A 22966-nucleotide genomic window follows, 5' to 3' on the forward strand; every position below is an offset into this window, starting at 1 on the left:
GAAGAGACAGCGCATCACCTTGATAATTGCATGCATGGAAGGAGCAGCAGCAGCAAGATTCACGGGACGCGTGTGCAGATAAGGGACAAACTCGGTCGCGATTTCTTCTTTCTTTCTTTTGTCTATTTCATTCTGGCTAACGCAGAGGCAGCCTGTTTGAGGGCGTTGCTTTACGGTGCGCGCGGAGGCGCCGTCACGTGGTATTTTTCATATTTCGCGGGTTTCCTTTATCAGTCAGAATAATTTTGTACACAATTAGTTCATCGCTGAAAATGCCGCAGTTAGATGCCCCTCGTGGTTACCTACAAGTGCCTCATTGACACTTTAGTGATTAGGGCAGTATTTCTCGAGTTAGATAAATAATTACAATTAGTTAATTAAGTCTCATTAACGAACAAATTACTCTCCGATTCTTCACAGTACTGCAAACAATATGCACCTGGTTTCCTTCGAGTTACGCCTTTACTCTTTTTTAAAATCTTGGTGAATGATAGCTGGGACACCCTGTATATTGACGTATGCGTTCATTATGTATGTTTCTGAGAAGGCATATATATACGTACAGTCATAAAAAAATGAAATGGGAAGGATCACGAATATATGAACCAGAACACGGCAAATTGAAAAATACTGTTGAAAAATTAAAAATAGAAAGAAAATTATAACAATTCAAAAATACGACATGGATATGATCTATGGTTCAGTACCCGTTCCTATACCCAGCCTGCTCTCTGAGTTGTTGGGTATCCGGGCTGTCACCTATGCGGCTAACTATTACTTTTGTAAAGAGCTTGTAAACAACTGAGAGTAGGCTGATGGGTCTGTAATTCTTGAGGTCTTTGGGATCCCCCTTCTATAGAATCAGAATAACGTTGGCGTTTTTCCATGGTATGGGCACTTTTTAAGTCTTCAAGCATTCCGAAAATAGTACAGCAAGCTTTTCTAGTACAATATCTCCTCCCTCCTTCAAAATATCTACGGTTGAGTTATCGTCACCTGCAGCTTTTCCTATTTTCATGCCTTTGAGAGCCTTTCCAACTTCCTCTTTAGTTACTAGTGGGACATCGCAAGTTGAGCTATTACTCTCAGTAGTTTCCCCTGGTCTAGTATCGCTGGCGTACAGCCTGGTGTAGAATCGTCCTGCTACCTTTATTATCTCGTCCAAGTTGTGCGTAATGTTACCCTAATCGTCTCTGAGTGCGTACATCCTGTCTTTGCCGATGACTAGCTTTTCTTAGTTTCTTTCAAGATCCCCTATTTGCAGCGTTTTCTCGATCACTGCCGTGTTATATGCACGAATGTCGTTTACTTCTGTTAATCAGTTTCGAAAGCTCGGCTAATTCAGTCCGAGCCACCGTACTTGACAATTTCATGTTCTTACGGTTGGTAATCAGTTCCTTCGTTTTCTTAGTTTTCGAGTTTGTTCCCGACATGTTGCTTCTCCCACAGCTGCTGTTGATTCACTGAGTGCCGATGTTAGGTTGTCATTTAGCCTGTCTGCACTGACCTCATTATTCTCGTTCAGAAGCGCGAATTTGTTTTGAAGAGTTATTTTGAACTCCTGCGATCTGGCTCTGACTGACTCCATGCGGGGTTTCTTAGTTTTCACGAGTTTCCTTTTTTCTCTTTTGAGATTCAGCCTTAGCTTGCATCTAACCATCCTATGATCACTGCTATGAATCTTACTTAGCACCTCTACGTCTTGCACGATACCTGGGTTGTCACTTAAAATGAAGCCAGTTTCGTATTTTGTTGTGCCATCGGGACTATTTCATATGCATTTCCTCTTCAGTCGTTTGTAGAAGAATGTGTTCATCAACTTCAGGTGATTTCTCTCTGAAAATCCCACCAGTGTATCTCCTCGACTATTGCGATTTCCTACTCCGAAGTGTCCCACTGACCTTTCTCCCATTTACTTCTTATCGACCTATGAGTTAAAGTCCCCCATCACAATTGTGAACTGCGCTCCATTGCTGATTCGACGTCTTCGTAGAAGCTGTCAACAGCTTCGTCATAAAAGCTGGCTGTTGGCACATAGGCCTGTACTATCTTTGGCCTGTATCGCTTGTTTAGCTTGATCACAACAGCCACGACTCTCTCGATAATGCTAAAAATACTCCTCCACGTTTCCTGCTTTTTCTCTGTGGATTAAAAATCCCACCCGTGTTCTTTCCTCTCTTGGGGTCCAATGTAGCACAGAATATGCATGCCAGTGACCTTCATGAAGCTGTCTTCCAAGCTTCGCTTAACCCTATAATATCCCACTTAATGTCCGAGACCTCATCTAGTAGTACAACTAAGCTTCCCTCACTTTCCGGAGTTTTAAGGCTACGGTTGTACGTACTGGGAAGCTGCTTTCCGCGCTTCTTGACGGCGTCGTTCCGCGGGACTGTAGCTCGCTTCCCACCCTCCCCGATGAAGACGCACCGCGGGACCAATGAGCGCAGCGAAAAACTTCGCTTTCCGGAGTTTTAAGGCCACGGTTGTACGTCCTGGAAAGTTGCTTTCCGCGCTTCTTGACGGCGTAGTACTGCGACACCGCGAAAACCGCGACGATACAGAGCCGACGAGTAGACAACGGAGTCCGCCGAAGTCGCCTGCCTGTCGCTGAGTTGATGGGTGTTGCTAGGCTTACTTTTCTGAACCTTATCATACTCTTCAAGCTATTTTTGATTAACAGGGAGGCAGTTCATAACAAGGCTTACCTTGAAGAATGCCCGGAGTGATTCGCAGTGCATGCGATTGCGCAGTGCATGCGCTGCAGTGTGTGCGCTGCCTTGCTACTGAGGCTTGCTTGATCTCTACTTGTAGATTCACAGAAGGGCGAGGAACAGTCGCATATAGAAACAGAAGAATACACTGTATAAGTGTGTTCAGAGATTGTAAGTCTCTATCTTGCCCCACGGCGCGCGCTGATTGGGCGCCGGAGATCGCCGGTGGGAGGAGCACTCGGGTGCTTGCTGCTGCGGTGGCGCCCTCTCTTGCTTTGTAGCGGACTTAAGCAATTTTCATGCCCCATCTTCCCCAATTTTGTGCAGTGGCAGGGGTTAACGCGAGCCAAGTGCAATGCCCGCGCCTCACCCTGGGGGCTCGTCCTCGGTGATCAACGAGGCCAGGGACCAGGTAATTAAAAAGAAAACTAGGCCTCCGTGGTTTCGAACGACTGATCTCCTAAATCAAAGTGTGATGCCTTAACCAGTCGCCCATTTTAGTTACGGGGAAAGTGCGAGAACTTGGCATACAATGCCTGGCCTCCAATGAGTATCTGTCTGTCTGCCTGTGTGTGTGCGTGCGTGCGTGTGTGTGTGTGTGTATGTGTGTGTGTGTGTGTGTGTGTGTGTGTGCGTGTGCGTGTGCGTGTGCGTGTGCGTGTGTGTGTGTGTGTGTGTGTGTGTGTGTGTGTGTGTGTGTGTGTGTGTGTGTGTGTGTGTGTGTGTGTGTGTGTGTGTGTGTGTGTGTGTGTGTGTGTGTGCGTGCGTGCATGCGTGCGTGTGCGTGTGCTGAACGCTCTTTTAGTCGGCGCTTCCCCGTGCAAAAATCTTTCAGCTCTTACGCGCACAAGCGCACTCTCATACTTCTCGTTATCTATTACTTCTAGCTGCGCTTTTAATCCTCTAATGTCATCCTTCAACCCCCCGGGTGATTCACATTCTTCCTTAACGTAAACGTCCAGGGTACTTCGTAACCAGGCTTCTCTTTGCTTCTCGTCGTATTTGATTGCGGATGATCTTTCAAGGGCCTTTAACTTAACTTCTTGTTTGAAGAGCTCCCAATTGAGAGTAAAGTTAACGTTCTCTTCTCCACCGAAAAACTTCCGTGTGCATGCGTTAACGGCCTCAATGAAATGTTCATCTTGCAGCAGCTTGTTATTAAACTTCCAAAGCTCCCAACAGAACGCGTTTCCTGGTTTTGCCATTCTACCAACGGTTACGGTCACAAGGCAGTGATCGCTGAAGGAGACGGGGGAGACTCGGTAGCTATCACACTCCGGCAGAATCTCTGACGAAACATACACTCTGTCGAGACGCGCATGACTGCTGCCCTGGAAGTGTGTATAGCGAACGGTACCGCTACTGCCAAGGCTATCACCCACATCTTCCAGTGCGAAGTCAGCGACGATATTAGTTAAAACTATCGTACTCGCATCGCGGAACTTTGTCGAGCTACTTTTGTCTTGCGCGGAACATACGCAATTAAAGTCGCCAAGTAAAATAACGAGCCTCTCCGTATCGCAAAACCCGCGAACATCCTCAAAAAAACCCTTCCTTTCCGCTGCCTTTGTGGGCGCGTACACACAGATCACGCGCCATTCGCTTGACGATAAAACAAAATCGCACCCAACAAAACGCCCACACTCGGACGCGGTGACGGTCTCTAGGGTTGCCCCCAAACTCCTTTGAACCCACAGGTCAACGCCCGCAGACATCCCCACCGCGTGAGCAACGCACATGTCGTACCTCGACGCAAACGGGCGCACCATACGATCTGTCTGCTCCTCTCTCTCAACCTTCGTTTCTTGTACCGCCACTATATCCAGGTTCGGTCACTAAACGATACAACTGATTCTGCCGTCTCCTGTCAGCAAGACCTCTGACGTTAAGCGGGGCAATACGGATTGGCGTGTTTAAATACGCCAGGTTAAGAGAGAAAACAAACAGACCCCAAAGCATTTACGCTAGTACATTTGAAAATAAAAAAAAACACAATACCGTAAAACGACGAAAACACCCCCCCCCCCCCCATGAAAAAAAAAACCGTTCCAACTTGAGCCCGTTGAGAGAGCTTCACTTGACGCTCGTACATACAAAACACCCCAAACCCCAACCCTGGCACGAAGGAAGAACTCTTCGACCCTCAACACACCCCCCCCCCCAAAAAAAAAAAAAAACGCGCAATGACCGCAAAGAAAACCCTGCGACACCCGACACAGAACCAAAAACCCACGTAATACAACTAACGAGCTTAAAGGAGCCATGAAGAGAAAATACAACTTCGTTTAATTTGAAAGAACTAGGATTCAGTATCTCAATCAGCTCCATTACAGCCACAAAAGACGTTTTTTTAACAAAAAAAGCAAGAACGATTTAAAAACTTTCAAATTTTGCGCCACAGTGACGTGTTATGAGCAAGAATGACGTCATACGGGCCAACAATAAAACAAAATTTTCAGTGCGTTAACTGCACGTTAGCATTCAAGTGATGCGGTCAAATGGACCTAGAGGCCCCATTACATACGTCCAGTCATGTGTCGTCGCGACAGGTCAGTTAGGCGGCCTCCCATCGCACAAACAAGGTTCCGTAACGTCATAGAAAAGTTGCGGGAAATTAGCTAGGGGGTCGCGACTGCTTCACACGTTTTCTTTAATATCTCCGTTATTTGTTCGAAGATTGCGGTGATATTGGTATCATTGTTATCGAGACTAAGCAGTCTTTCTAATAAACCCAACTTGTATTTTGTCTTCATGGCTCCTTTAAGCCCATCACTAGAACACGCCCTGCACTTTTCTTGCTTTTCAACGACACACAAAGACAATTTAAAAATACTTTTAGCAGTCCGAAAACGAAGGCAAGGATGGCGTTCTTACGAATTCTTTGTTGCCGTGGGTCCTCTGTCGTAGGGCGTGTTAAGCTTCGGCTTGAAGCTCGAGCGCCGCGACGTAGGTCTCACACTCACCGACCCCACCGCTACGGAGCCGTCCCCCCCTCCTCGTTGCCCGACACTGTCTTGACGCGGCCGCTTGGCCACAGACTGGTCCTGGTCGCCAGTTTTTAAGTCGATGCCCTGTTGGGGGGCGGGAGTTTTCAACGCCGGAAACTGACCCGCCACGCTCACCGGGCTCTCACCGTCGCCGTCGTAAGTCAGCTGGCCTCCTTCGTTGGCACTTTGAGCAGGTAGCACTACGACGGCGACCGACTCCTTCACCTCAGCGCTCTTTTCAGGCGGCGCGTCCTCCGTCACCGGGTCTCCTCCGCTCCCTGCTGCAGCCGCCTCCGTCTCCTCCTCGTCCATGATGTTCTCCGTTCGGTCCACATCCCCCACCGGTCCGGCCACCTTCGCGTACGTCCGCACGCACTCGTTCGCTTCGTGACCGAAGCTGCGGCAGAGAGTGCAGCGCGGCACCTTGCAGTCGCGCCTCATGTGCCCCGTGCCAGAGCAGCGAAGGCACTGCGGGGCCCTGCCAGGCACGACCACGAGCGCCTGCTCGCCTGCGACACGGAGCTGGTGGGGCAGGTCCTCAGCCCTCACGCCCGCGTTGAGCTTGAGGGTCACGGACCGCGTCGTCGAGCCCTTGTCGTGGACGCCTTGTACCCGCCAGCGCTCCCGTGAAACTTCGCTGACCCTCCCGTAGGGAGCCAGCGCAACTCGTACGTTGTCCTCGGTCACGTTGTGAAGCAGCCAGTGGAGCTTCAGCCACAGGTCCTGGTTGGCAGGGTCGATGACGAGGCAGTGTCGACCTTTGACGTGAAGCTCCTTTGCTTCCAAGATCTTCTTGACGCCTAGCTCTGACTTGAACGTCACCGCCCATACGTGACTCATTTGGAACGCTCCCAAGGCAAGCACCTCAGGGAGCAATTCCAGCCGAGCCAAAGTATCGCGGAAATCTTCAACGCGATACAGGCGCGCACGCATGTCACCGGGCAAAAAAACGGTATTAAAAACAATACGTCCTGTAGGCAATGTCGGCAACGAAACTTGATAACAATCGTCCTGAGCAAAAACCTGTTACCGCGGCCGGGCACGGCCGCATTAACCGCTCCTGAGGAGCCCTGCATCCTGCGTCCGTTCACTGTGGTGGCCGGAAGCAGAATCGCGTCTATCTGATCGCGCCATCATCGCATTCGGAGTGTACAGCATTTTTTTGGGGTTTGGGAGTTTAGGTGAGTTGAAGTGAACTTTTGTTTCGGAATGTTGCAGCTTAGACTTCGGACTTTAAATGGGTGGACTATGGAATGTGATTTGGATCAGTTTCTATAAAGAACGCTTCGCTTTTTAAACATCTTTCCCTTAAGAAAGGGGCAGACCTAATCAAAGCCAAGTTAACGCTAGTAGCTCCGCTGTTTCTTCAGTCTTCCCATCTCAGTTGCGAAGAGTGAGGGATCATAAAAAGCCCTTGTTCCTTCCCCCACCCACCCTATTTTGAACGAAAATGCCAGGCAACAGTTAAAACAAAGTGTTAGAAGATGTCCTGCATAAACGAATTCACTGGCACATTTTTATAATGGACGTACAAGATTTCGTACAAGATCGCGAACGAGTTGAGATCGGGAGTTCACCTGGAACACTTCGGTTGATGCTCTTATATTGGACGTCGCGCTAAACGGCGTGAGTTGATCAAGTCGAAACACTCCGTTATAAGCATTAGGTGCAAAGTCTACAGTGATTTAGGATCATTCTAAATTCTTGTGAACAATAAATATATAGGGTGCTGCGACGATCATTGGAACACTTTAAAAATTTTTCCTGAGCGAACCGGTGCTCTGTTCGCGCTCAAATGTCACACGAAGGTCGCATTTTGTGGTCTATTTTGTTTGACACCGGGAACAACGGCGGTACTTACCTGGTTATTCTGAAAATAAATAAAAACGATTTTTGCCTATCGGAAAATGGCGGCTGATTTGGACGCGCGAGCCAGCGCAAGTTGATCTTGGAACGACGGCGCCGACTGGGGTATTCAGAGCGAAACGCACATTTGAGATTCCCGGAAGGAAGGAGCCGAATGGTGCAGCAGACAATCAAAAAATGCACCTAGGAACGAGCCAAATGAGCTAGCAGACGATCAGAAAACGCGCTTTCACATTTTCTGCTCGTCTGCTGCACCATTTGGCTCCTTCCTACCATGAAACCAGTCAGTAGTATTAAATCTATGGTGAAACCCAAAACACGCTGAAAGTGCTCTCTTCTAATCCGGCGTGTTTGAGTGGTTGAACAGGATTAGGAGCACTGTCATCCAGTGGTAGAGCGAGATCCCTTTCGCTGCGCCGAGAGCAGCCGGGAGCAGTCCGATCTGCTCCCGCTTGAAATGCGGTGTGGGCACAGTACGAAGGATGTCGCATGACTCTTAAGGACATATCCCCTGTTTTCGTGTGTGTGTTTGTTTTTGCTCGGCGCGAGTTGTCGCGGCCCGGCGAGCGTGGTGGTAGGGAGGAAATGGCGGTGGCCAAGCGTGTTTGGTGCTCCGGCAGGAACGATTTTTACGTCGTCGCGGTAGGTTCTAGTTCACCTTGCCTGTCGTTAGATGCACTAAAGACGGAGGCAGCAAACCGTCGTCGCCTTGCCGAAGTGCTTGACGAACTAGAGAACGACAGCAGCGAGAGCTGCTGGAGCTCAACGTGAGAGTCAAGTTCAAGCAGTACCACCAGTAGCAGCAGCGACGATGACGACGAAGTGTGCGCAGCAGCGTTTCACCACCTGTTTTCGATGCCGGAACAAAGGCCGAAGGTGGAGGCATATGTTAGGAAGACGGTGTCAAGCTACTCAGACGCGGAAGGGGGTCGTTCTCCTTCCAAGCGTGGTGATATTTCTAAAGGCCTCTTCACTCGTCGTTTTCCCCTCTCCCACCTGCTCTCCGGGTGCGTGCAGTATCCATTGGCAGGTGGAGTGGCCGTGCTCCCAAGTGCTCCGAAGTGTTCTGCCAACTATTCCTCACTATACGACGCCGCTGCTCCTGTTCTCTCTATGGAATTCGCCATATAGGATAATATTCGCTCAAAAATGTATTGCCATAACCTAAGTAATATAACCATGGGTAAAAGGGTAAGAGGGCCACACAAAACCTCCATACTAGGATACATCCGTCTGGTTGCCAGTGTACAGGGCCCCGATAACGCCAACCTACTCATAAACAATTTCGTTTTAGCTGCGAAAGCTTGCTTCGGGGCATGACGATCTCACAAACACGCTCGGAATCGCTTCTCCAATGCTCAGAGCGCTGCAGGCAGCAGAAGACAAAGTGGAAGATGTTTTCACCGCGGCCCACTCTTTATGCCTGCGTCCTAATGGCGGTGGGCGGGTGGGCGCTGTTCGCTGTGGCCAGCGAGGAGTCCGAGTGGACTTTCGTCTCAGGTACCCTCGGCTCCTGCTTTCTCTGGTGGCTTTCTTTACGCCGGCTAATGGAGGTATAGTGGCAGTCAACCGTTTGTACGTTGCTTTTCGCCAGCCAACTAGACCCTACTTGCATTTACATTAGCGCATGGCGCCAGTATTGGTCTCCTTGTGCGTAGAACCTAAAGCTACATACAAGTGTTTTTATGAAAAAAAAAAAAAAAAAAACAGCGCTGCATTATGCATACTATATCCTTCCCGGGTGGATTCTAGGGTGAATTCTAGCCAACTAGACCCTACTTGCATTTACATTAGCGCATTGCACCAGTATAGGTCTCCTTGTGGGGTGAACCTAAAGCTACATGCAACTATTTTTTATGAGAAAAAAAAAGACAGCGCTGCATTATGCATACCATATCCTTCCCGGGTGGATTCTATAGTAATATTTTCCTCCCAACAATTTTCGTAAGTACAAGACAAGCACTAAAAAAAGTCAAGAAAATAGGTCAGAACGCACCTTCTCTTTGCTTGTGATTAGGACTGAGCGCCGCTTACGAAATATGTGTGGCAGTTGAAGAGGTTGCGTTGCTTCAGCGGGTTGCAGCACCTAAAACAAAGCTGTAGAGTTTGGCAGGCCTGAAATATTCTTTGGAATGAGATGGGTCCCTTAGAAAGGTTTCGCAATCCAATATCATCTTCAAAACCCAACTTCTCACAGCTTCAGGAAATTTGTCAATCAGGTCAGGTTGAGATACCGGAATGTTCTCTTTATCAGATCACGTCACTGTCATCCTAACCGATTCTTCCAAATTTTCGGAATCTACAGACATCACGTCTATTATAAATTCTGCAACAATGTACGCTAACAGGCCATGTTGCAAAGCAGGAACTGTCAAACACAATTCTCGCTTTCCTCATTTCTTTCTTCCTTCCTTTCCCCTTTTATTTATATATTTATTGCTCCTATTCTTTCTATATCGCTATTTCTTTTTCTCTTTTTCTTTCTTGTTTGCCGTATTTGAAAACGAAATTTCAAATGGCCACACTTCATGTGAATGGGCTACAACAAAGCTATTCTTATGGTTTCTTAATGTTAACAAAATAGGGGTTTTCGCTGGTTGCATTAGCCCTGCATGTCTAATGTCTCTTGAGAGGTCATACGCTTTCGTACGTCTGTTTCTCAACCACCGCGCACGCAGAAAAGAAGCAGCACCTCGTTTTAATGAACGACGCGAAAGGCGCACTGGAATCTAGATTCGGAACTGCCACCCGCATGGCCAGCAATCAGGAGAAAACCAAGTTTGCCCACGCCAAACGAAATAGGACCTAACGTTTAAAGAGGCCATAACGTTTTGTCATAACTGAAACATCACATCTGTCAGAGCACTTTTGCCCTGGTTTTGCTTGTTAGCACAAACGATGCCTTGTTTGTTTAAGAATTATGACTTAACTTTAGCATTTTCCTCTCTAGTTTTGCTTCTGTTTTTCACGACGTAAAAGGGGCCATCACCCAGCGAACCGACCTAGTGCCGAAAAACCCAAAGACGCTATGCCCTGCCGCCACGCAGGAGAGTGGGTAGAGAATATGGGGGCTAGCCAGGTTCAAAGCTGACGGCCGGCTGAGTCGCGCACTCGAGTGCGCTGACAGCCTGTGACTTTTGCACGCTGCCGGTAGGACGGGGTGCTAGCTTTTAACGGGTATAAGTCTTTAGTCTGCGTTTTTACAACGACGCAAGATATTTGACCAAAATCACAGCTGAAGAAGTTTCCCGCATGCAGCAGTGGCGAAGTTTGTTCGGTGTAATAGCTGAAGTTTATGCTTGTTTAGGTATATGCATTGAACAAAAGTTGTCAGAGATGCTTATTTTTTACTGTCAGGTTCTAGCCCTATTGCGTTCTTCTCAGAAAACATTTAAACATGGCCTGCCAGTCCCTCTAACTATTTACAGTTTCAGATGGTCCGAGGTGGTCCAAAAATGTATGGGGCAGCAATGGGCGCGTTTTCGGGCTTTCGACATTTTCCGGCTTGTCAACCAACAGTTGCTCCCGCAAGGGGTACAAGTGCGGCCACTGTTACAGGTAACCGTGTCGAGTAATGTCACGGATTGTGTCACGAGTAGTGTCGCGACTAGCGCCGAGGGAATATTGCAGCAGTGCAAAATCATCGCCAGAGGTGGAGCTAACCGCCTGCGGCCTGCTACGGTTTTGTAGTGCTTCTTGCTGCGCCGCTGGTGGCGAACTTCGGAGTGCTCCACGCGCTGCCGTGTTATCTCTATGGACGCGCCTATACACCTGTATAGTTGGCAGCGTACCCTACTGATACACGCCAATTTGCTTTAGCACTTTATTGTTTCCTAAAAGGACCGTGAAGACAAAACACTAGTTTGGCTTATTAAAAAGACTGCTTTGTCCCGATAACAAGGATACCAATTTTCTTGCAGATTTCAAATGAATATTCGATATATTAAAGAAAACATATATGGAGCAGTGGTGACTCCCCAGCCATTTTCCTGCGATTTTTCTATGATGTCACAGAATACTGCTTGCGCGATTAACGGCCGCTCACATATATACCACCAAGAAACCTGACTGGGCAATCGTAGAGTGGACGCTTCTTCTGTTTGATGGCATGATTTGCATGATAACGTGCAGCTAACACACTGTCAACTTTTTAGTGCTAGATCATATTGCACCACTCGATCATTATGCGTAACTGTAGTGCCCAATTTGAACATTCGTCAATATTTCTTGCGTTTTTTTCGTGTAAAAACCTTTCGTAGCTTGAATGGAGCTGAGTTAGTTACCAAAGGCTAATTCTTTCACACTGAACAGAGTTGCATTTTGTCTTCACAGCCTTTAAAAAAAACGGCACTGATGGGCTTCAAAAAACGCAATGTAGTTCATAACGCCAGGTCATCTACTCGTATTCTTAATGAATACTGCTCAAAATACAACAATCTGTATATGTAAAACAGATCCTACACGTAGTGAAGGAAAAAAGATTGCCACTTTTTAAGCACCTTGTATGAGCGCGCATTTCAAAGCTTCGGTATCTTCGCTTGTTTTAGATACCCGTGACTATGATAGTGCGCACCAGACGACTACGATGCGCAGGCCTGAGCACACCGATTCCCTTATCCCTCACAGGTATGGTAGCATGCGTCCAGCTCTCGTCTTAGCGAAGTGCAGGCAGTGCGCCAACAGCGGATTTCCTTCATGGCCACGAAAGCACACTCCCAGCTGCGCGTGAAAGGAAAGGACGCAGCATGTCGTAGGAATTGGCGAACAAATGAATGAATGAGACCCCATTGATTGTAGTGTTTAACGCGCCGACTCAACGTAGGCGGTGAGGCGCGCCGTAGTGTAGGGCTCCGGATTAATTTCGACCACCTGGGGATCTTTAACGTGCGCCGAAATCTCGAACACACGGGCGTTTTTGCTTTTCGCCTCCATCATAAAAGCGGTCACCGCGGCAGGGAATCGAACCCGCGACTTCGTGCTCAGCAGCGCAACGCCTTAGCCACATGCCACCGCGGCGGGTGAGACCCCATTGAATGAGCTGCTTCGTTAGTGTAGGGCGCTTGTATCGAAGGGCGACTCTCCGAGTGGTCGGTTAGTTTGAGCTCGTCTTCCGCCCCAAGATCAGCTCACCCGTCTTTTCACGAAGTAGGTGGTGAGTTGGAAAGGTAGGCATTGTGCGTGTGGGTTCGCAAGACCATGGTCATTTAGAGTCTATCGAGTGGTCGGGGTATGACGATAAGAGGTTTTCTATGTTTGTTACGCTCCTCAGTGAACACATTTGGCGCATCCCTGTATTTTAAATGCAGAGCATTTCAGTAACTCACGATGTCACCCGCGTTGACGTCCGTAGTCGTAGTCCGCATCGCTCCCCGTCGGTCTGTCATTGGATTGGATTCGATTGGATTGGCTTGGATTGGCTTGGCTTGGCTTGGATTGGATTGGTTTGGATTTGGATTGGATTGGATTAAAGTGGATTGTGTTGCGTCATAGCCGCGCCACGTTGCGTCATAGCCGCGGCAGGGGGTTCACGGCATATTTCACGTTTCACCATCTTCCTGCCTCTCGCGTGCTTACTGAAATGCAGAGCATTTCAGTAACTCACGATGTCACCCGCGTTGACGTCCGTAGGCGTCCGTAGTCGTAGTCCGCACCCCTCCCCCTACACTATATAAAAAAATACTATCCGGCGCCTGGTTTCGATCCCTCGACCCTGCGGGCGGAACGCAATGTACATGGTGCTCTACCCACTGCGCCACAAAGCCGACACAGAATGGGAGGCTACGAACGCGCCTTATATCCTTGACTCATTCAAATTACTGCTGACGAGCGCTCTCTCGTCAGCAGTTGCCACAAGTGCAACAACATTAACGTAACGCAAACTACTTAACGTCGTGCGCCCCCGGAAATGCTCTGCATTTGATCGTGCCCCTCTCGAGGGGGATGTTTCACTGCGTCGCCATGCGAACAGTTTGCCATTATAGTTTCCGCCCGCTCCGGTCGGTGTCGCCACGGTTCAAACCACGGCAGGGGAGCTGCGCGGGCGTTCGTTGATCGGCGTGCGTTCCGGCGTGGTGGTTTGATTTCTCCATTTGTCTTGCTGCAGTGCTTGAGTGGTTTTTTTAGCGCGCATAACGGTGAGGGGACGCGGCGGCGCCAGTGCGTCTGCCGCGGCTATGACGCAACACAATCCAACACAATCCACTCTAATCCAATCCAATCCAAATCAAATCCAATCCAATCCAATCGAAGCCAAGCCAAGCCAATCCAATCCAATGCCCCTCGCGAGAGAGTGTTCGCTATCGGAGAGGAGAGGGGGTGGGCGGCGGAGAGCGCAGCTGGCGCGGCGAGGAGAATGGGGGAGGGGTGGACGCCGACAACGCCGGATGGATGCAGGGACAAGGCGAGTGAATGAGATGCGTTCGCATCTAAAAATTTGAGGTGATTCTTCAGTCATTCGCTTACTTTCGGGAGTTTGGGAGGCGTTTGGAAATAAGCTCCGCAGTGAATGCATTTGGCTGGTCCCGGTATTTCTTTATTTGATTTTCAAGTGAGGTGATGTTCGGTTTTTGTTTAAATGCACATTAGAGAAGTGTCTTTGGTTTAGACATCTCTGTGAAGCAGGAAACGCCCCGCGCTGTTCTTTCGCATAGTATGGTATCCCCTGGAACCTCGGGTTGTGGGTGTTGCACTCTGTGTTTGTGCCTTTCAGCTGGAGATGCCAGAATCTCCGTGATTATTTACTCGCGTTGCGCTGCGCGTGAACGCTCAGTGCCTCACATCCCTTCGTGTTCAGAGACCAAGGTTCGAAGCATCTGCTTCCTAGGTTGTTGGTTCGGCCGGTTTTAAAGAGGTCGGATATCTCGTGGAGCAAGGGGCTGAGCGGAAGTTATATGCGGGAGTTTTGGATGTCTGCATAGATGTTCGTTGGGGTTCGGTGTTCGGTGTTGGGGTGGATAGCTAAACCTGAGTGTCCCTATTGCGGATCTCTTTCACGAATACCACATCCGTGCATTTAGCCAGCCATAGGGTGAGCGCGCACTGAGCCTTCTGATTATCTAGTGAGCCTGCTGCAGCGTAACGAGCCAGCCGACTATTCAGCAAGTGCCCGTCGCCAGTACCATTTGCCGAGGCACGCACGTGTACACATGGCAGGTCTAGACTGGGCATGCGCGCTTAGTAATGCACGCAAGTGGCCTAAACGTCATACGTTCCCCCCCTCATACACATCGGGCGCGAAAAAGGGCATGCGCAGAAAGGCCAGTTTCCATTTAGTCCCAAAGCAAGTGTGGTGTAACGCCGACTAGCGTTGCGCACCACCCCTGAAAGCACCGAAATGGAGGTAAAAATATATGCAGTCTCGTATAAAACGACTCTGTGCTTAGAACCAGACGTTTTTACTAACTAAAAGCAGTTGCATGATATGACGTCCCAACATTGCCTGAGCCACTTTTAAAACGGCAGCGTAATTGCCACACTTCGGGCCTCATGAAAAACCTGTCTGCTGCAGCCGTAGGCGGGGCAGCTATACCAGAAAAGTGAATGTTGTGGCAAAACGGCTTTCGTCTCATCAGGAAATTTGCAGAAACTATCCACAGGTGGGAATTCTCGGAGAAATGCTGAACGCGCTCCGTCGACCCCCTGTAAAGTCGGGTCCTCTATCACGGGCGCATGCATTGCTGGGAAGACACTTTTCTGGACGCCATATGTGCAGTTTGATGTCAAAGTAGGAAGGCCTTGGGGCCTTTTGTTAAACGATTGCATAAGTCTTCATGTGTCCCTGTAAAACTGTGTGCAGTGGAATCTCGTTGATACGATTCGGCATAATACGTTTTGAAATCAGCGAAATACACACAGCGGTAGTGCGCGCGAGCCATCACATCGTGCTTCAATGGCTGCCTGGAAATTCTGGAATAGAAGGAAATACTATATCTGACGCAGCCGCCAGCGCTGGCCACTCTCTGCGCAACACGACTCAGCTTCCTTTTTCTCGAGAGGATGGTTGTACCCTTATATATCGAACTGGTTGGAGTGAGCAAATGTTGAAGTGGCAGCACCCTCGCAGCGGATATCCACCTCTGCATGGAATTGACACCCTCTGTAAATTCCGTGTTCCACCCGACCTAACCAAAGCGTCTGAAGGTGTACTGCATCGTTTGCGTCTCAACGTGGCTTACACCCGAAGCTTCAAGTTCGAAATAGGGTGGAAGGATTCACCCCTGGTACTGTGCCCCACGTGCGCTGTGCGCGAGACTACCGAGCACTTGTGTATATGCCCGCGATTTTCCGCTGCGCGAGTAACAGCGGCTAGCTGCCTGTCTCGTGTATGACGTGGAGCAAGCCTTCATTTGTGTCACTTTCTTGGATCCAACAACAATGACTCATCTTTAGGCACAAAAATTCTGCTGCATTTTTTGCGAGATTCTGGACTAGGCAAAATTTTGTAATTCTTTCATTGTGCTCATGGCTACATCTGTACGCGTTTGCGTCGTCATGTACGCTTTGACTCCTTTGTCTTGTTAGGCGCTCTGCGCTTCATGGGCTCCATTCGTTCTATTTTTTTTTACTTAACTTTATTTAGAGCTTTTTCCTTGCATTTCATTGCGTGCCATCTTTTATTTAACTTTTGTTTTCTCTATATTGCTGCTTTCCCGATCTCTCACATTCACTTCACTGCATTGTAATCACCCCCATCTGGCGTAGCAAGCACTGCCGCTAGCAGAGCTGGCCGCTCCAGCCCACATTAAATAGTTCTCTCCCCCACCCCCCACCCCTCTCTATCTCTCTCTCTCAGCCTTAGACGTTTTTTTTTATTATTCTCGGCCAACTTCCCCAAGAAGTAAGGCATTTTCGTGCGTTTAATACGCTCACATTTTTGCCGAAAATCGGATAACGCCACCGCGACCACGAAAGGGGATCTTGACCGACATTTCTAGAAATCTTACGCTTAGTTTTCGGTATACTTTGCGGCAAAAAACATCGCTCCGCACAATGAGGATGACACGTCAGGCGATGCACCGCGCCATCTAGCGAAACGTATCATAATCGAGGGAGAGATTGCGGAATGCTCTCGGCAAGCACGACTTCTTCCTGACTGCTCGCCATGCTCCGTGCTTCCCGCACTGTTTTTGTTTTCTTTCTGCCTTGTTGCTGTGTCGGGTGGTCATCCTGTGATTCTGAGGCTATTTTTCTGCTCCCCTCTGGCTGCCTTCTTTCTGTGCGCTGTGGTGCTGCCAGCTTTGTGGCAATGTCGAGGAAATGCAAGGCTGTCAGTATAAAAGGAAAAAGTGGAAATTTCACGCAAATTCAAACAGAAACGGGAGAGAAAGCGGGTGGGTTTTGCACGCGAGCCATGTTTGCCGGTGTCAACGTTCATGACTGTTGTGGGTCAGCAAGAGGAACTTCGAAAGAAGCAACAAGTTTTCTGCCCCGGTGTGAAACAAACGCTAAATGCGATGCACGAGCACAATTGGGAAACATGCTGCTTGCATGGTGCAATATAGTTTGAACGTCGAGGGATCGATCCTACACGATAAAGTTGACAACATCGCGCTCTTCTTCGATATTGAAGACTCCCAAACGTCCGGCACAATGCAGCCGCCGAGCTCCGTATGCACACGTCCGGAGGATGGACGTACTCCGCCCATAGTTCTGTGGGCAATTACATTTCCGCAAATTTAACGTTGGATATAGGGTCGACTGATGACGCTCTACAATTTTTACATTAGAATCACACGCCTAACTGCAATCATTGAAAAGTTAATTAACAAGTACTGGTTAATTGTTACCCTAATTAGCAATTGGAACTTGTTTTATTGCAAAAGTGCGGGATTGTTGGTACATACTTGACAGAGAATAACAGCGCTTAAACGGGACGAAGGAAAGATTGACAAGACAAGGCGCTGACTAGCAACAACAAGGTTTATTTCATCGTGGCGGGATATATACCCTCGAATATATATTTCACCCGCCAGGGACCCTCATAACTTCGCCCAAGAAAAAGAATTTTATCTCCGAAAGCCTATTTTTTAAAGGTTACTTAAAGTATTCACTGAAAAACCTTGTATAAGGACTTCATATATGCTCCCTTGTGATACCTCTAGCAATGTATTTCCAGTAAACCTTCTGTGTATTATAGTGAAGACGAATTTAGAGGATCGCGGTATAACGCGTGTTATTAAAGGGATACCTAAAGCCTCATGTAATTATTCAACAAAAGGTCCTAGGGCCTTCATACCTTGCTTTCAAACGGCATATATTGCACCTGACAAATTTATTCCCAGCAGCGCATAGCACAAGGTCGTGGGTTCGATTCCCGGCCGCGGCTGCCGCTTTTCTGATGGAGGCGAAAAGCAAAAACGCCCGTGTGCTCGAGATTTCGGCGCACGTTAAAGATCCCCAGGTGGTCAAAATTAATCCGGAGCCCTCCACTACGGCGCGCCTCATCGCCTGCGTTGCGTCGGCACGTTAAATCAATTAATCAATCAATATTCCCAGCAGCGCATGCGTCTGTTGTTGGAATCCGACTTTGAAGGGGTTAAAGTCGGCTTAAGCTGCTTAATCGGCAGAGCGGCTTGAGCGCTTACTCGACAATTCGCGATGGGGGTTTATGCTCAAATCATGCATACCAATGGCATTTCCTAGTCCCATTTACTCAACGCCGAAATCGACTAGTGGCACGCCGATAGGTTATTTTAGCCGTGACCGGTGAACGGACGTCATGGAACGCTGGCGTCACTTATACCACCAAGAAAACAAAACACGCTTTCTCCAGCGAAGCGGCGTGACCGCAGCAAGCTGCCAGTTTAACAGAAGAACAGTTTTATCGTGGTTCAGATAATATTGCAACACCCTGTATGCCTCGATGCGCGCTATTCTTCTATCGGTGCCCCTTTACTGTTCCTTCATATGCTGTTCGCGCGCCAAGCACAAAGAAGGGAAGAATTCTTCTTGGATACGAGCAAGAAAGCCAGCTTAGCTTCAAGGAGAACAAAAGTTAGCTCGGTGCATATTCTCAACATATTGAGTACAAAGACGAATGTTGGAATGGCTCCGGATGCGTCCGTACCGAACCAGAAAATAAACATTGGCACGTGCATAGACAAGTAACATTGGGTATGGCCACTCCCACATCAGCCCATACAGACATGGGAGTTACTATGCCACATGGAGGCAATGACACACCGAATTTGTGCAGTTGGTACGGCGTGAATGCATATAGCAATAATGTGGTACCAACTGGATGAAATCGGGGCGTTACTGTTTGTCTGAAACGCGCAGAGTTCCTGCTTCTAAAAGTATTTATTTGCAGCTCAGCGTTGCGACGGATTAACCACAGTTTTGCACGATGCAGGATCGTGCGTCTACCGCCACCTGCTCTTTCCCAACGGAGCCAACTTTACGTTCCGCAACCCCTGCGAGATGGTCATCTGCGACGTGCGAAATAAGATGGTGCTTTTCAAACGGTCAGTTCACGCAGAGTTTTGATACAGCGAAGGATGCTTTCTTGTTTTCTCAATAGAGCACCGCAAGCACCAATGCGCCACTATGGCACCCAAGGATACAGTTAAAGAAATCTGCGATGTGCGCGCGCAAGCATATCAAGGTTTTTTTTTTTTCTCGCACCGATATTCTGCAAAACAAGCAAAAATGCTAGCGGTCTTCCTGCTCTCGCGTCACAGTTTTATGGCACAGTTTAAGCGTCACAGTTTTATGGCATGTTGTCAACACAAAGTCCCTCCGGAAAGTATCGTATACCTTGTGCTGTAAAAAAGCCAACCTTGAGAATTCCTTGCTTCCCTTCAAACACCTTCGTTGACGTGAACATGACGGTTGCAGGCGCTAGTTGGTGCTGCATAGCTTGAGTGGAGAGCGCTTAAACTTTTAAGAAGGACGAGAAAGGCTAGAAAACAGGACGAAGCGCAACACCTAACTGTTTACTAGTCAAAGTTTAAGCGCTCTCCACTCAAACCTTCGTTGACGCGTTTTTTTCCCATTCTCCAGCATACAACAAAGCCCTCTTGGGTATTGCATTCTTACAACTACAAGTTTGCGCTCGCTGTCTGGTGGCTAGCGCGAGTATCTTAACCTTGAGATGCGGGTGCCTTTCCTTCCATGATGCGCCGTTCGCGCAGTGCTGGTCGCGGCCGTTTATAATCGCACCCATCGAGCTACGAGGTTATAATGCCGCCGTGCACACAAAGGGCTCGGGGACGAAAAAGCCTGCTTCGTGCGCTTATCCGGGTGTTTACATCCCTCTAGCAAGTACCCGCGACTAGCAGACGACGGGTTTCGAAGGTCATTAAGGACGAGGTAGTTGAGGATAGGATATAAGTTGCGGTGAGCACTGTAGTTTGATGGAATCATTTCAGTCAGGATAACTACTGCAGTTCAGTCATGAATTTGATTTACAAATAAAGAAGTTCTTCCATGAAATTGTCTGCAGTCCGCATTTTTGCAGCGACGCTGTCTTGCGCGAGGCCCTGACCAAAAGTGCGTGCGTCTGTCAGGTCGCGTCGACAAAGAATCCACGCATATGTGTGAATCGACGTAAAGCGAAGCTTTCAGTAATTTTTATATCGTCCTAAATGTCAGCCCCGTATTCTGAATTCCTCCTCCACTCCATCCTCCAGTCGAGGAGATCCTTGAAAGCAATTTTCACATGTAAAAGCATTCCGCTAAGCTCCACTCAGCCGAGTCGAGGAAGCATATGGAGTGAAGGAAAGACCCAGAATACGGCTATTAGAGTTCAGAACTACAATAGAGTTCAAGTAGCGCTTTTTGAAATGATTACACGGATGTCATCGCAAAACTGGTTTGAAACGACACTGCGTGTGGCATTGATATGTTGGCTCGTCGCTCCTGGGCGCAGTTCTCACGGCGCTCGTTGTCTTTCATTGCCGCCACGTGTTGTTTCCTTGACTCACGCCTTCTTGCCAGCATACTTAGAAGAAATTATCGGTCTGCGCCACTTTTCGCCGTTAGCGAAGACCTCCCTGCTCTGCGTGAATTCTTTTTTTCGGGCCTGAATGTCCAGTGCGCTGCGCGTACGTTTACGCGCAACTTTTCTGACGGGTGGGCACGTGCGGCATTCACAGAGACAAGCGCGCAATCTGGTGGTTTCGTGAGAACCTCAGGACGCTCCTCTCCATCCCATCGGAGCGGCGGGGGAGGAGGAACCGCCGGGCACCCAGCGGAGTATTGGGCCAGGGAAGAGCATCACCAGCAGCAGCACCTATAAAGGCCGCGAGAGAGGCAAATAAAGCTTCGCTTTAAAACAGACGGTGGGAAGTTAATTAAGTTCGTCAACGCAAATCTGCCAAACACGTTCGCTAGCAGCTTGATTTCCGCTAAACTGCTCCGCCCGCTGTGGCTGCACATTCCGGGCGACTTCCTGGAGTCCAGACGTAGGTGCGCCGATGCTTCCGGATGCCCGTTATGGTGCCAATGCACGTGATGCTCGCCGCGCCATACGAGAACGAGGAGCCGCCCAAAAGCCGCAAGATCAAGACGCCGTTATGGAGTAGCGTTAGCGAGCATTGGCGAGCGGTAATTATGGCCACGTGCACTTGTGAGGCGCTGGACGGGCTATTCAAAAAGCACTTTACTAACGACCGGTTGGACACCTCGTGTAGAGTCTGAGGCTGAGTCTAGTTCTCCTCGGATCTCTGCTTGATGTACGGTGCACATACTGGCGCCAAAACAAGAATGATTCGAATTTCGCTGCGCTCCAGTAGAGCTGTGGCTGTCTGAACCTCTTCCAGGTCTGTGGAAGGAGCCACATGGTGATACGTTTGCTCTTCAGGGTACATATACTGCACACCACTGTACCAGGTGTCAAAGTTGAGAAAACATTTCCATTGGCGCACAAAAAGTGCAACATCCCATAATTTGTGCAATGCCGCTGCAGGGTAGCTCGAAATGCTCGTAGACTGGGTTTCTTAATGTTGCATACGTGGCTTCAGCTTCCACATGTTTCAAATGCCACTAGACGGGCCAATACAGCGGGCGTGGAAACTTTGCTCATTGCCTCTGCACCGCACGGCCCGCAGGTGTCCAACGGTGAGCTGCCCGCACTGCGACGAGCGCTGCCGTTTCATCTCACTCAAGGGTTCCTACCCGCACTGCTGCCGGCAAGTGATTTGCGACAAAAGGGCGGAGGATGAAATCAACCTATCCTGAATGCTGCCCGCCCTCGCTCCTTCTTCGTGCCGGGAAACCTGACGGAGCTGCCGCTCTACCTCCTCTCTGACATTATCTTTCCGCCTTAAAGTTTATCGGGGTGCGCAATCCAAATAAATTAATTTTGCTTTCGCAAATACTGAACAGCAATATTTAACGGTTTACTGCACTTCTATTGATGCTTTTCTATGCACAGAGTAAAAGCAGGGAACGTTGAGGAATTCTTCAGCCATAAAGAGAGAGTAGCAGGCGTGTTGATCAAGCTAAAGAAGTGGTACAGGTTAAAGATAGTACAAGCCTATGCGCCAACAGCTAACTACGATGATGAGGGTGTAGAACATTTCTACGAGGTCGTCGAAGCAGCAGTGAAGAAGGGAACAACACCGTTCAATTCCTCAGTATATTCCTGAGTATACAAGCAATTCCTGAGTATACAAGCTCAGCTTGCGAAGTCTCACTAATAACCATAGACGAAGTTGAAAAGGCTCTCAAGGGCATGGAACCAGGAAAAGCTGCAGGTGACCACGGCATAACCGTAGATTTTTTAAAGGAGGGAGGAGATATTGCACTGGAAAAGCTAAGCTTGCTGCACTATTTTCAAAGTACGTAAGGACTCAAAAAGTACACATCGCTTGGAAGAACACCAACGTGATTGTGATTCATAAAAGGGGAGATAACAAAGACCTTAAGAATTACAGACCCACAAGCCTACTCTGAGTTGTATACATGCTGTTTACCAAAGTAATAGTTAACCGCATTAGCGACAGCCAAGATTCCCAACAAGCCAGACAGAAGGCTGGGTTTAGGAAAAGATACTCAACAATAGATCACATTCATGTCATCAATCAAGTAATAGAAAAGTCCGAAGATTACACCAAACCCCTTTACATGGCATTTATAGACTATAAAATAGCGTTTGATTCAGTACACACCGCAACTGTGCTGGACGCATTCAAAAACCAGGAAAACGAGGGAACTGTGCAGGATTTCTAGACGATATATACCAAGTATGATCGGGCAGGATAATTCTTAACCAGCAAAGCGACAAGTTCCCGATCCGAAAGGGCGCTAGACAGGGAGATACCATCTCGCAAAAACCATTCACAGCATGTCTGGAGAGGGTATTCAGGAAGCTTGTCTAGAAAAACAGAATTACGGATAAATGGAGAATACTTGAGCCATTTGAGATTTGCAGACGACATAGTCTCGCCAAGTGAGACTGCA

General features: G+C 48.6%; 1 protein-coding gene across 1 annotated transcript; it reads left to right on the top strand.

The window, feature by feature from the left end:
- The first annotated feature begins 8958 nt into the window (after window positions 1-8958).
- LOC144159847 (uncharacterized) lies at window positions 8959-21771 on the top strand. The gene is made up of 3 exons (XM_077691514.1): window positions 8959-9064; window positions 18915-19026; window positions 21613-21771. The coding sequence occupies exons 1-3, from the start codon at window positions 8959-8961 to the stop codon at window positions 21740-21742; spliced, it is 348 nt and encodes a 115-aa protein (XP_077547640.1). The 3' UTR covers window positions 21743-21771.
- The last annotated feature ends 1195 nt before the right edge of the window (window positions 21772-22966 follow it).

The sequence above is a fragment of the Haemaphysalis longicornis genome, unplaced genomic scaffold, assembly GCF_048455015.1.
Source record: "Haemaphysalis longicornis isolate Haplotype H1 unplaced genomic scaffold, Haemaphysalis longicornis Haplotype H1 scaffold_1, whole genome shotgun sequence".
NCBI lineage: Eukaryota > Metazoa > Arthropoda > Arachnida > Ixodida > Ixodidae > Haemaphysalis > Haemaphysalis longicornis.